The 13,025-nt window shown below is 42.6% G+C and overlaps 1 protein-coding gene across 4 annotated transcripts in view; it reads right to left on the bottom strand.

Annotated features, from left to right (window-relative positions):
- Positions 1 to 7,419: 7,419 nt before the first annotated feature.
- Positions 7,420 to 13,025, bottom strand: part of KCNJ16 (potassium inwardly rectifying channel subfamily J member 16) — a 54,327-nt gene continuing 48,721 nt past the window's right edge. For 3 of the 4 annotated variants that reach the window (XM_043585128.1, XM_043585130.1, XM_043585127.1), the window contains one exon: positions 7,420 to 8,944. In XM_043585128.1, the coding sequence (XP_043441063.1) occupies positions 7,597 to 8,856 (1,260 nt within the window). In that variant the 5' untranslated portion in view covers positions 8,857 to 8,944 and the 3' untranslated portion in view covers positions 7,420 to 7,596. Of the gene's footprint in view, positions 8,945 to 9,651; positions 10,083 to 13,025 lie in introns of those variants that run through there. The other variant, XM_043585129.1, reaches the window with a different exon arrangement.

Genomic DNA, 13,025 nt, shown 5'->3' with positions numbered 1-13,025 from the left:
TGTCCGACGTAAAGTCTATGACCATCCTACTACTGTATGTCTTCCCTTAAAGAAAAAGAATGGTTTTTCCTTCATCCCAGATGAGTTGCAACATGTCTTTTCTGGCACATGAAGCGTGGTTCTCAGTCTTCTGGGTGCTGTGCAGAGTCATGGGGCCCAGCACCTTGTAAGTCAGCAGTTTTTCCGGGTTCAGTTAGCTGCGGCTTGATTGGTCGTGATGGGTCGTTGCTGGATAATGATCCTGCTTCTCTTAGAACCCCTTTACTTTGCTGGAACATGTTGAGAAGTTTGAACATAATCATGACATTATGTTATCAAATGGTTAAACAGTGGTTGAAACTGCGTAAATGCAATGTCTCCTAGGTAGTTTATACCGCAGCGTATCCTGTATGATACAGCCTGATGTTTCCTTCATTTAGTACTGTCACTAAGCCTTCGGTGTATGTGAGTGGAGTGGTATTTTCATTCTCAGAGCACCATTGTACTGAATCCCGATGCTTCACACAACGGGGAGGAAGTGGGGTTTACTTAATCCGAAGTGGTTTTGGTAAGAGAGTACGCAAATAATTTATGTTGAGATGAGAATAATTTATATTCCTTCTATCAAATTCCAAATGACACTTTTTAATTTCTTTTTTTTTCTTTTCTCTTGCTTTCCTTTTTTTTTTTTTTTTATTGGCTTAAGTCAATGTCAAAGGTCAAGGAATGTAAATTAATTGACAGAACACTAAAGGAGAGGAGTTTGCTGCTGGCCACAACAGCACGCACTTTACTAGCACTCACGACGTGCCAGACGTTGCCGTAAGCGTTTTACAGATGTTACTGCACTTAATCCTTGCAGTGACGGTGAGGTGGTTTCTATTCTGTTCCTCACTTCGCAGCTGAGAAAACTGGGGCACAGGGAGATTAAGTGAATTGCCCAAAGTCACACAGCAGGAAAACAGTAGAAATGAGATCTAAACCTAGGCAGTTCGTTTCTGAAGGCTCCACTCTTCATGACAGCTTAATATGGCAAGGAAAACTCTAGGTAGGGCAACGAAGAATCAGAAATGCTAAGTCATTTGCTCTAAGTTGCACAATTTATAAGATGAGCAATTGAGCAATTGCAGTCAGCCCAAATCTGTGTAACCCCCTCAGGTTGGCCTCCTTTCCTTGAAGGGCCTGCTTCAAAACTCCAGTGTCACTTGGATGGCTCAGTCCATTAAGCATCCAGCTCCTGACTTCAGAGTTCCTGGGATCCAGCCCCACTTTGGGCCCTGCGCTGACAGTGCAGAGTCTGCTGGGGATTTTCTCTCTCCCTCTCTCTGCCCCTCTCTCTCTCTCTCAAAAATAAATAAAGAAAAAAAAAAAACAAAAAAAAAAACAACCCACAGCAGTGTCCATTTAATGGGCGATAAATCCCATGCCACATTGTGTTTGTTTATTCCCTAAGGGCAGCCCCGCCAGAGGACTAAATGTTCCTCCTTTCAAGGCAAAAGGCCTGGTGACTGTGGATTAGTGCACGGGGATGGGCATTAGCAGTGCCCTGGAAAGCGGTGAGCCCTTTTAATGCAATCATTTTTGTTTACATCTTGGAGAAGATCATCCTTACTCATCATGGCTCTTATCAGCTGTTTCCCACATAATTTTTTTCCTTGCTCACTCTCTTGTCTCTCTAAATAATCAATGACCAACTAACAGTTCATTTCAGAAGCCCTTCTAGAAAATAACGGGCTTCTTTTTTAACAAAGTGTGTTGAGACGATCGTCTTTCCCATTTAATGATTACATAATGAAAACAACTCAACCTCAGCGTCAGAACTGCTCATTGCCCATTCAGAAGAGCCTTGGTTGGGCATTGATGGTTGTGTCTTCTTCCTCTGCGGCCCCTCCATGGCCGTGTCTCTTTGGGCAGATAACCTCTCTAATGCTGGAGGTTATGCAAAATAGAATTTGATTAAATGAGTTGATATCTCTCTGATGCCCCAAAAGTTGCTGATTGTGGAACTGGCAATGGGCAGCTGTGTCCTTAACCTGTCCCCTATAGCTGGCCTCCCTTTCCCACACAAACTGGTATCAGATGGAACCAACAGGTAGCAGAATAAATAATTGATCGATAACATGTGTTTCTAATTCAAACAAAGAGCCTTTACCCACAGTACATAGTGCATGTGACTCAAGTATTTTATGTGGAATTTGTAAGTTTCTGATCACGTTCTGTAAAGAAGTTTTCACAGGGTCAAACCTCTTGGGGCTCTGTCTGTCCCAAGTTCAAGTTACTTAGATAGTGATTAAGGATGTTTTATAGGCCCCGGTGGTAAATGATAGCATAGAGGAAAAGCATTCCTTGGCCATGTAATTTAGCAAGACTTAATCTGTTTGGATTTTCATCCACTGGGCTTGCTGAAAACTTTAAATGATTAACCTGTTTCTCTGCAGCCTACAGAGGCTCCAAAGTTAGCATCCAGGGCCTGAGTTCAGTGATTACCCAGCTTGGGTTGTTTTTTTTTTTTGTTTGTTTGTTTGTTTTTAGAAGCTCCTTAATCTCAGTCCAGCTCCTTTTTCTTAGGATGACAGATAGACTCTAGATGCAGCATTCTTTCACTGTGCAGTATTTATAAAATAGCATAAATCAATGAGACCAAACAACAAGAGGGCAATAGTTTATTTAGCTCAGTTTATTTAAAAATATCCACCAGGTACTCAGCAACTACGAGTCCGTTGAACATCAAAATGTGTAGCCTTGTCAACTTAAACCTTCGGTCTCCGCACAAAAGATCCCAAACCACAGGCACCGCCATTCCCGAGGAAAGGGGGCAGCACAGGGTGATATGATAGGATAGATACTGCTTGCCCTCTGCCAAATTCACAGCCCAAGTCCTAAAAGGATTGTGTTAAATTGCTTAAGAAAAGTAGGAGCCATGCAAGACGAACTTGGGAATCCTCTTGGTTCTAAGGGGTTTCTTACCGAAGAAACGCTCCAAAGCAATGCAGACCAATGATGGTTTCCTGGCAACCGTGATTTTTGCCTCTTCCGGAAAATGGAGGCCCTCGCTTGCTCTCTGCCCACAGATTTATCTGAACTGAGTCTCAGTTACCAGCTTTCATGTTCAAAGGCTTCGTGCCCGGGAGAATTTCTGCAGAGAATTTGCCAAACACCTCCCTGCGGTTTAATCTGTCCGTCTTGTCTGTGTCATTATCCTTCCTTGTATATTCTGTATGTGGCACCCCCAAGTTCTTTTTTCTGGAATATAGGTCACGCTGCTGATTTCAGAATGAAAGTGAGAGAGGAAAGAAAGGCCACACCAAATTTAGAATTGAGGGTGGGCCTTGTGATTTATAGGGTACCAAGGGTGTGTAGGGTGGTTTCTGGGAACGCACAGGTGAAGCTTACCTTAAAAAAAAAAAAGAAAGAAAGCAAGCAGAGGGGCTTATCCACATGCCTTGCAGAACATTCAAGCAGGAGAATCAGAGCTTGTAATGAATGGAACCAACAGACTATTTTAAGCCAAAATAAAATTTGGTGCCTCATTATTTAGGCCCAGAGAGTGGCCCAAAGAATCTGCTTGACACATATCCTGGCCAACCCAGAAGTCATGAAATACAAAGATCCAAAGTAAGGGTCTAGATTCCTTGGTCTGTATTTAGAGTCCACTTGAATAAGTTGATGCAGTTCGGTCTCACTAGGAGCCTGAGAAGGGTTATTAGCAGAGTTTTGCTTTTTTTCCCAAGCTGTACTTGTGCTTGCTTGCCTGAGTCTCTGTGGATTTCAGTCACTTGCCCTAGTGAAAGTCCTACTGATATAAGTCCGGGGGGAGGGAAGGAAGAAGATAAAGGGCGGCCCCAGAGCGGTCCTAGTCAATCTTCTTATCAAGGTCACTCAGCCATCAGTGTCTCAGAGGGCTTTCCAGGCCCAAAGTAATTCTTTTGTGTTTGTTTTACAATATACTGGCATTTCCTCAAACGCCCAGAAAATATGTGCTTTCCACAGAGACCGACTCCATCAGATGGAGTACAAGTTGAACTCCATCGAGTACAAGTTGGACCCAAGTGATCCCTTTATGCGTACTCTCCTATGTTTCCCTCTCACCGTTCAGTTAGAAACCATTTATTTCCACTCATGCAGAAGAAGTCCGGAGATGTGCAATCTTGGGCTGCCTCTTTCCTACTTTCCTGACGTCCCTTTAAGGGGTGTCCGTGAGGTCTAGGGGAGAAGGATTGATGCAGGGAGTAAAAGGACGTGTGCCACCTCAGACCCAGCGAGAGAGCTTTCTTAAAGGTCACATCCAAGGAACTCTACTGACATCTCCTGGGCCAGATCCATGCCAAGTAAGTATTACCCCCACCCCACACCCCCGCCTGCCACCCCTTAGCTGCAAGGGAGACTGGGAAGCATAGTTGCAATTTTTTTTTTTTAGTCTGGCAAGTTGCTGTCCCATTTGGGAACTGGTTAGTCAGGAAGAAGCAGAGAATGAGATAGATATTTGATGCTATGGAAATTAAAAATATCCACCCCACCGTTTTGTTGTGGGGGCTAAGTGTACATGTGCAAAGCATAAGGTGCTTGATAAGCCGGTGGTACATGAAACAGCATTTCCTTCTCTCTCCCAGATCTCCCTCCCTCTTCAAGGGCCGAGTTCACAGGTGGGGCACACAGCAGAGAATGCCTTGACGCCATAGTGTGTTTCCCGTCTAATTAAGTCCACTGAATACTTTCATCTTGAGGGACAAAATAGCTGCCATAAGAAAGAATATTCGACCTACTTATCATGGACAGAGCTTTTGAAACTAGAATGCCATTTTGCATGGAGCCTTCTTGCAAAGCTTACAGAAACACAACTGCTAATTCGGATATAGCTGTTCTACAAGCTGTTAAAAACCCATAAAAATGTTTATAGTTCTGCCTATGTTCTAATTCTGTAAGAGAGCATCTCCTTTTTTTTTTTTTTTTTTTTTTTTGGTGCTCTGCACCCAACGCTGACCACATCGGCAGAGTTTGTACTAATCTGAAATACAGGCATATGCACACAATTTTTGCATTACTTTGAGATCTTTATTATTAAGTAACTTGTTGGGGCATCAAAGCATGTTATAAATCTAAACAGAAAATTAGGGACAAATGTTACAGGTGAATGTCTATTTTACATTTTATTCTGGGTAGGAGGTCTTAATGGTGGAGACAGAGCACAGCAGAATGTACTCATTGATACGTCTATTCTGATACTAACAAAACCAGAATCATGGCTAGGCAGAGTCTAGGAAGCAAGGCAAAATGAAGTGAAACTAGATGTGTGTGAAAGGAGCTTAAAAAGTCAGGGGAAGGGCATTTGGATCTGTCGTGGTGCTGGTTGTTTGCTACTTGGTAGACTGTAGTACTCTAATTTAGCTGAGTAATCGCGGCTACAAATCCAAATCTGCAATGCATGTGTAATTTTAAAAATGGGTTTTGCATTTCTGGAGCCAAATAGGAAAAAAATTGCATTCTTTAGATCTCTGATATTAAGCTTCAGGACAGTTTTACAACTTGGGACCTGAGCAAAACTCTTATCCATAAAACAACAGGAATAAAAGATTTGCACATGTGCATTTAGAAAGTAACTTCATTGCTCATAGTCAAAAGAAAAAGAGGAAAAGGAAGGGAGGAAGGGAGGATGGAAAAAAGAAAAAAGAAGAAGAAAAAAAAGAAAAACACTTCACATACCTACCTATTTCACTTTTATTGGTAAGCACAGACTATATGATTCAGTTCAATTTACTTGTGTGCTTTAATTTAAATGGAGAGAGGGGGATAGGGAGCTTTTCCAGAGAAATCAAAAACTGTGTGTGTACATATATTTAAATAAAATAAACAAAGAAACACTGGGGCATATACTTATTGTCAGCTCAGCAGCAACGTAAAAAAAGAAAGAAAGAAAACAGATAACTCTGAATGCAGCTAATAACGGTTTGATTTAAATTTTTTTAAATGTTTATTTATTTTTGAGAGAGACAGAGACAGAATGCGAGTGGGTTGGGGCAGAGAGAGAGGGAGGCACAGAATCTGAAGCAGGCTCCAGGCTCCGAGCTGTCAGCACAGAGCGCCTGATGCAGGGCTCGAACTCTCAAGCTGTGAAATCATGACCTGAGCCGAAGTCGGACGCTCAACTGACTGAACCACCCAGGCACCCTTTAACTGTTCGATTCAGAAAGCTTAAAGTGTCTTTTTACTCATAAGGGATTGGGCTTAAAGTAACCATGATTAACATCTTTTAACACAGAAACAGAGCATACAAATTTATCTCATGTCCTAAAATTTAAGCAATTCCATAGCACTTAGCTTATCCATTTAATAATATGCATAAAAATCACATTAATTCTATTTCACAAAATCTTCTATCTACATGATTGTTCCAAGTTCAAAGGAAGAGTTTCTTAAAATCTAGAATTCAAGTCATTTATGTCTTGTAAAGTGACCAAGACAGGAAGCATACCTAACTGCTTCTGGGCACACATAAGTATCTTTCCCCTGCCCTCCCTCCATTATGCTCCCCACCCCTCATGCCACACACACACACACAAAAACAGCTCCATCTTCCAAGAGAAGACGAGAGGTGGGCAAAGGAAGCCCCTTATCGTTCATTGCCTTATTTCTGCTCTTCTACATAAAGCCCTTTCTTTGTTGCAGTCAACCAAGGCATTTAAGAGAGAAATACTGCTCTGAATCATGTCCACTCTTCCTCTGCTTTATCAGTGATAAAAACAAAACAAAACAAAACAAATCAACTTCTAGCACTCAACGATCATCACCTGGGTAAGTGACAGGTGTCTATTTCTCACCACCACTGCTTCTTCCGAGGATACCAAGACACTACGAGGGGCAAACATCAAACCTGCCAGGTGACTTCAGTTAAATATCTTAACGTTACAATCTACTGGATGCATTTCTCGCATACCTTGGTTGGATGACAAGATGCTTTTATGGGAAACTAGTATCGATGTAAAAAATGTGTTATTTATGCTGGCTGCCCATCTTCCTATTTTTATTTATTCCAGTACCCTACCTTTGTTCTCCATTACTGAATACCATACCCCCTATTGAAGATACAACTCTATGGTGTAATAAAAGGAGATGAAATTTAAACTAATCAAGTAGGCTCTTTTTTTTTTTTTTTAATTTTTTTTTTTTCAACGTTTATTTATTTTTGGGACAGAGAGAGACAGAGCATGAACGGGGGAAGGAAGGGCAGAGAGAGAGGGAGACACAGAATCAAAAACAGGCTCCAGGCTCTGAGCCATCAGCCCAGAGCCCGATGCGGGGCTCGAACTCACAGACCACAAGATCGTGACCTGGCTGAAGTCGGACGCTTAACTGACTGCGCCACCCAGGCGCCCCAAGTAGGCTCTTAATAGCATCCCTAATACAAAATTTGCTAGCAAAAAAAAAAAAAAGAGTTTAAACAACTGGGTACTATGTCATGTTTAGATGATCTTTCACCAGATTTAACATGTTCTTCCTATCCCCATCACCATGGCACATAGCTATAACATCCCTTAAAAGCCCTTGCATAACTACTCGCCTCGAGGTGACTGGCTACAGAGTAAAATGATTGGGTGGGAGCCCTCGTGATCACCATTTGAACTACATTTGGGATTCTACAGAGATTCTATTTAAAGTCAAGACAGCTTTCTGATAAGGTGCTTCCTTACACTCATCCGCGGCCGAGGTGGTGGTCTCCTCCGGGTTTTCACAACTGCTGACAATGGCAACCGCGCTAAATGACCTTCTTCTGACCTTGGTGTCTGACGGGCCGGGTCCTCGGACCGGAGGGGTTTTTTCCATGTTGTGGAGCTGCTGGTCTTTCCAGTCCAGTTGTTTGGCACTGCAGAAGGGGGCATAGACTTCCACGCTCCCCTCAAACTGTAAGCAGTTCACCTTGTAATACTTTCTCTTAACTTCCAGGACGTCATTGAACCTGTGGCCCCAGAGAATTTCTCGGGGAACGTAGGAACTTCTGGATTGGTGGGAAGTCCCCGTGGAATCACCAGTATAGATAAATGTCACCAAAATCTCAAAGTTATCTTTGGCCACTGCTTTTCGGTCAAGGGCATACAGAGGGCTCTCATGGTCAATTTCATGAACAATAGTTACTGGTGTGACAAGAATGATCTGATCATTAACCAACTTTAGGTCTTTAAAGGCCATCGTCATCCGCCCTTCGCTGTCTTCTGTGTAGCGGAGAAGTTGGGCTCTCACTGTGCCTTCTACCACGTGGTTTGGTCGGAAATCACCAATGCGCCACATGAGGCAAAGTTTCCCGTCTCTCATCCCTATGAGTGCAAAATAGCTAAACCGAATGGTTTGGGCTCTCTTTCGAGCGGTTGCCATTTTGGCTAAGGCGGCTCCAATGATGAAGGTATTTATGATGCAGCTCAAGATGGACTGAAGGATCACCGTGAGCACGGCCACAGAGCATTCTTCAGTGACACAGCGGTAACCGTAACCTATGGTGGTCTGGGTTTCCAGGGAGAATAAAAACGCCCCTGTGAAGGAATGGACGTTGTCAACACAAGGTGTGATGTGTGGATCATTTAACAGATCACCGTGATGAAAGGCAATGAGCCAGAAGATAGAGCCAAATATCAACCAGGAGAGAATATAGGATAAGGAAAATATCACAAACATGTGCCGCCACTTGGTATCTACGAGGGTGGTGAAAATGTCAACCACGTAGCTCCCCCATTCTCCAAAAATGTGCTTGAAGTACACATTACAGCTGCCATCTTTGTGGAGCAGACGTCTTCTGGCTCTTCTCTTCTCAGCTATGATGTGCTCTGGGGGGTAGCCTGGGTATTTGGGGTCCACGTTTACAATCGGATAGCTGCTGCCGTAATAGCTCATCCTTTCCTATGCCCTTCAAGCATCCGGGTGGATTTCGTAATAGTACTAGTTCTATTCCTATCTGTTGATTTCAGTTTTCAGTTAAGATCTGCAAAAAAAGAAAATTAAATACACTTCAGCCTTAGATTTTAATTTCCATCTTTGTAGCAATTTGCCAAATTTGAGGCAATTTCATGCCGTCTGAAATGGTGAAGACTTCATTTGAACGGCAGAGACATTCAGTATTGATTACTCCTTTCAGTTTAGAATTCAGCTCAGTCATTATAGGAACAAAATATGTAATTAGAGAAAATAACATTTTTATATATGCACAAGGCTTGGGTAAACACTATGATTATCCCAAATGAAGACTCACTACCTTTTCTGACCTGATATAAACAAAAGTCTTGGGGTTGTTTTTTTTTTTCACTCTTCTGACATGAGGGCACTTAGAAAACAAAGCCATCTATAATGTAAAAAGGCAAAACACAATTCACATATTTGAATAGCAGCCTTATCAGCCTTCTGTTTAAGTCAGATGGTTTTTCTTCTTCCTTTTTCTTAATGTTTTTATTTATTTTTAAAAGAGAAGGAGAGAGAGGGCACGCAAGGCAGGGGAGGGGCAGAGAAGGGAGACAGGGTCTGAAGCAGGCTTTGCCCTGGAGCCCAGGGCAGGCTCTAGCTCAGAAACTGTGAGATCATGGCCTGAGCCTAAGTCAGACGCTTAATCGACTGAGCCACTCAGGCACCCCCAGATGGGTTCTCTAAAAAGGACGCAATGAAGCATCACCACCTTCATGCTAACATGTAACTTACATACTCGTTGCCGCAGACTTTCACCTCCAGCGCCTGCTGCCTCCCTTCTCTTCCACGGAGGTTTTGCTTCCTTGTAGACTTCCCAGGACAGAACAGAACTGACAGGGATGCTATTTCAGATTCAAGTCCTTTCCCCTAGCCCCCTTAGTTTTAAGAGGAGAAAAAAAAAAAATTCTTAACCCCAGAGGAGTTAAAACCACGCCCAGGTAAGCTTTCAATAAGGTATAAAATTGCTTCTGCTTTTGTCTCATGACATCCATCCTTTTTTTTTTTTTTTTCCCTCTTCTTTTTTTGGACACTGCAATCTCTTCTCTTTCCCTCTCAAAAGAAGCCGAAATTTTGCCAAAGTTCTAATCTTGTTTCCCTCTTAAAGGGAGCTTACTACAATTGGACCCTTCTCTCCAGCTCTGATATGTATTTCTGATGTTTTCACAGCCATCTGTAAGCAAAATCATTTTTCCCCCTCCGAATTCAGTCTTTAAAAGATCAGGGTAGAACATACAGTTCTTATCGCTTTTAGCATCCGTGGAATAGGCCAGTGGTTTTCCCAGCTCAAGTCTGAAAGTAAGTTTTAAAACTTCAGTGTTAAATGGCCTTTAGCTACTTCTATGCCAGAAACAAAAAGTCACTGCAGCCCAATTTAATGGTGTATTAATTATTAGAATATGCTTTCCCCATAATCTGCCGGTGCCAGTTGGGGGCAGGGAGGATAAGGGGGAGAAAAGATTCCCACTAGAGAATCCAGCCACTGCTGTATAGAAAATGCAGTGAGAGTAACACTATTGCGGACATCGAGACCCCTCCCAGTGAAACCAATGAAGGAAATTAATCACTAGGTACTTATCCAACACCTTCCCTGCAAAAGAGAGCAAAGAGTTAATTTCCTTCCAGTCAATAGGAATCATTTTTCTTCTTCTCCAGGGATCAGGCCCACTGGACAATAAACACTTTGTTTCGTGGACCACTGTGAGGATGAACTCTGCTTTCAGCCAAAACATCCTGTAAAGCATGTACATGTTTCTCTCCGTCCATCCCCATGCCCCCAGCCTGAGCCTTCTGCCCACTTGTCCTCCAGATATGTTTTGAGTCATAATATCCCCTCCTTTATCCCCAATCGGGTTTTTGGAGAGATGATTGCCTAATCTCAGGATGTGACCCAGGGCTGACAAAATGCTTACCGGAATGTTGAACATAAAATATTTCCACAAATTTTGTTCGCAACACATACCTAGGTTCCTGTGTGATTTGTTAACTGAGTGACACTTTCCTAACAGAAGAAAGCTGCCGAAGGTTTCTCCGTCTCCATTCTCTCAGCTGATCACCGGAGGCATGAGAATGGGACCAATTCTAATCAAAGGCATGTATGATTGGAAATTAAAAAGTCGATTTGGAGATAGAATCGCTTCCTTGTTAAAGGCCCCCAACCCAGCTCCTTTGAAAGGGACCCGCACACCCTGTGGAAGTCTGAGAATAAGAAAACGCAGTTCATAAATCAAGAGCTACTGTGTGACTCTGCTCTTTTGTACTGCCAAGAGAAAAAAAAGAAAAGGTTTTTATTTGAAATGGCACGCAGTTTGAATTCCAGCAGTGCCAGCGACTGTTACAAACAAGCTATTTTAAAAACACCTTCAACAGCATGCTAATTGGTGAATGAATTTTCAATTAATACAAGCTGTAAGGGAGCAAATTTGATGATGTGCAAAATTTGTTTCTAAATAATGGAATCGTTTCAGGGAGACAAGTTACAGCTGTGAGAGTTCTGCCCTGAACCCACCGTGCCCTGTGCTCCTGCCGTGGCCCACCATGTTGAATTGATCATTTATTCCAACTTATCCAGAGAAAAGCCTTCAGATTCTGTTTGGATGCCTGCATTTGATTTGTTGACTGGCCAACCATGTGCATGATACGTTTTCTAAAAGAGATGGTCTTTTACACTAAATGCCAGATTATAAGCAAACTAGTTTAATGAGTCTTAACCATTTCTCAGATTACCCAATGGGCAAAGAATTTTATGGATGACCATTCGTCAAAATGACTTGACAAAAATGTTTATTAATCTCTTGTCTCATCTGTTGTGTTAATTTGAGCACTTTCCCAATTTTTTACCATTAAATAATAGAGGCTAAGACTTGTGGGTTGGCTGGACATTCTATGTGTAACATGCACGTTTCTTAGGATGAAAACCCAGCTTTCAGAATGCCTCCATGCATTCACAATCATCTCATCACCTTCCATTCTGTCACGAAAAATCGTTTGCGATGTTCCTACTTCTGCATGTCTTTTTGCATGTTCTTGCCCTCTAGCATCCAGTGACTGTATCACTGGAGGTGAAATTCCATTTTTTATTAAAAATGGGAATTTGAGCACTGTAATGACAAAATTGTGGAATATAAAGTTCAGAAGGAAGGGCTGAATCTGGGGTCCCCCTTCGGTGCCAGTTTCAAATTATTTGCCAGGTGACTAACGACAAAGGCAGGAAAAAAAAAAAAAGACTGCAATTTCTTTGTCGTGCACGGAGTTCTCCTATCGGAGCAGCTAGAGGTAAGAGGCAAGGCAGGTCAGGATGCTGGGCTGTTTCCTGAGAATGCTGTCGAAGTCATTACAATTTTCTCCACACCACAGAGACGACCCAGAGAAAGTTCGAGGGGTCAGCAGACCCGATCCTGACAGCGACTGTTTTCAAACCCCACTCATTGTGTTACGTTCAGACATTAAAAAAAAAAAAAAAAAAAAAGCTTTGTAATTTACTTTGATGAAGGGGATCTGCTTTTAGCCCTTAGTATTCTAGATCTTTATACGAATTCGGGGAGAAACCATTACTGATTTAGCAAATTTCAAATGGGCTATCCACATGATAGGGAGTATTTGCAACAGCACAAGTGAGCATCCTCCCTATCTGACCCCATTTCTTGATACGCAGAAGGACCTCAGTCAGATGCACCCATTGTGAAGGAATCCCTCTGCCATTTTGCCAGTCTCTCAAATTCAGCTATCTACCAAGCAGACTGCTCTCATTGATAGTTCTTCACACTTAAACTTTTCCTCAGCATGGTGACAATGCAACAAAATGGTTAAAACTTTCTAATCCCATGTCACTTTGAAAATAAAATTCAGGGGCGCCTGGGTGGCTCAGTCGGTTCAGCGTCTGACTTCAGCTCAGGTCATGATCTCACAGCTTGGGAGTTCAAGCCCCGTGTCAGGCTCTGTGCCGACAGCTCGACGCCTGGAGCCTGCTTCGGATTCTGTGTCTCCCTTGCTTTCTGCCCCTCCCCCACTCATGCTCTATCTCCCTCTTTCTAAAAAATAAATAAACATTAGAAAAGTAAATTAAAGGGGCTCCTGGGTGGCTCAGTTGGTTAAGCATCCAACTTTGG

The sequence above is a fragment of the Prionailurus bengalensis genome, chromosome E1, assembly GCF_016509475.1.
Source record: "Prionailurus bengalensis isolate Pbe53 chromosome E1, Fcat_Pben_1.1_paternal_pri, whole genome shotgun sequence".
Lineage (NCBI taxonomy): Eukaryota > Metazoa > Chordata > Mammalia > Carnivora > Felidae > Prionailurus > Prionailurus bengalensis.
The sequence above is the reverse complement of the archived record's forward strand: the minus strand, read 5'-3'. Positions and strand labels throughout refer to the sequence as shown.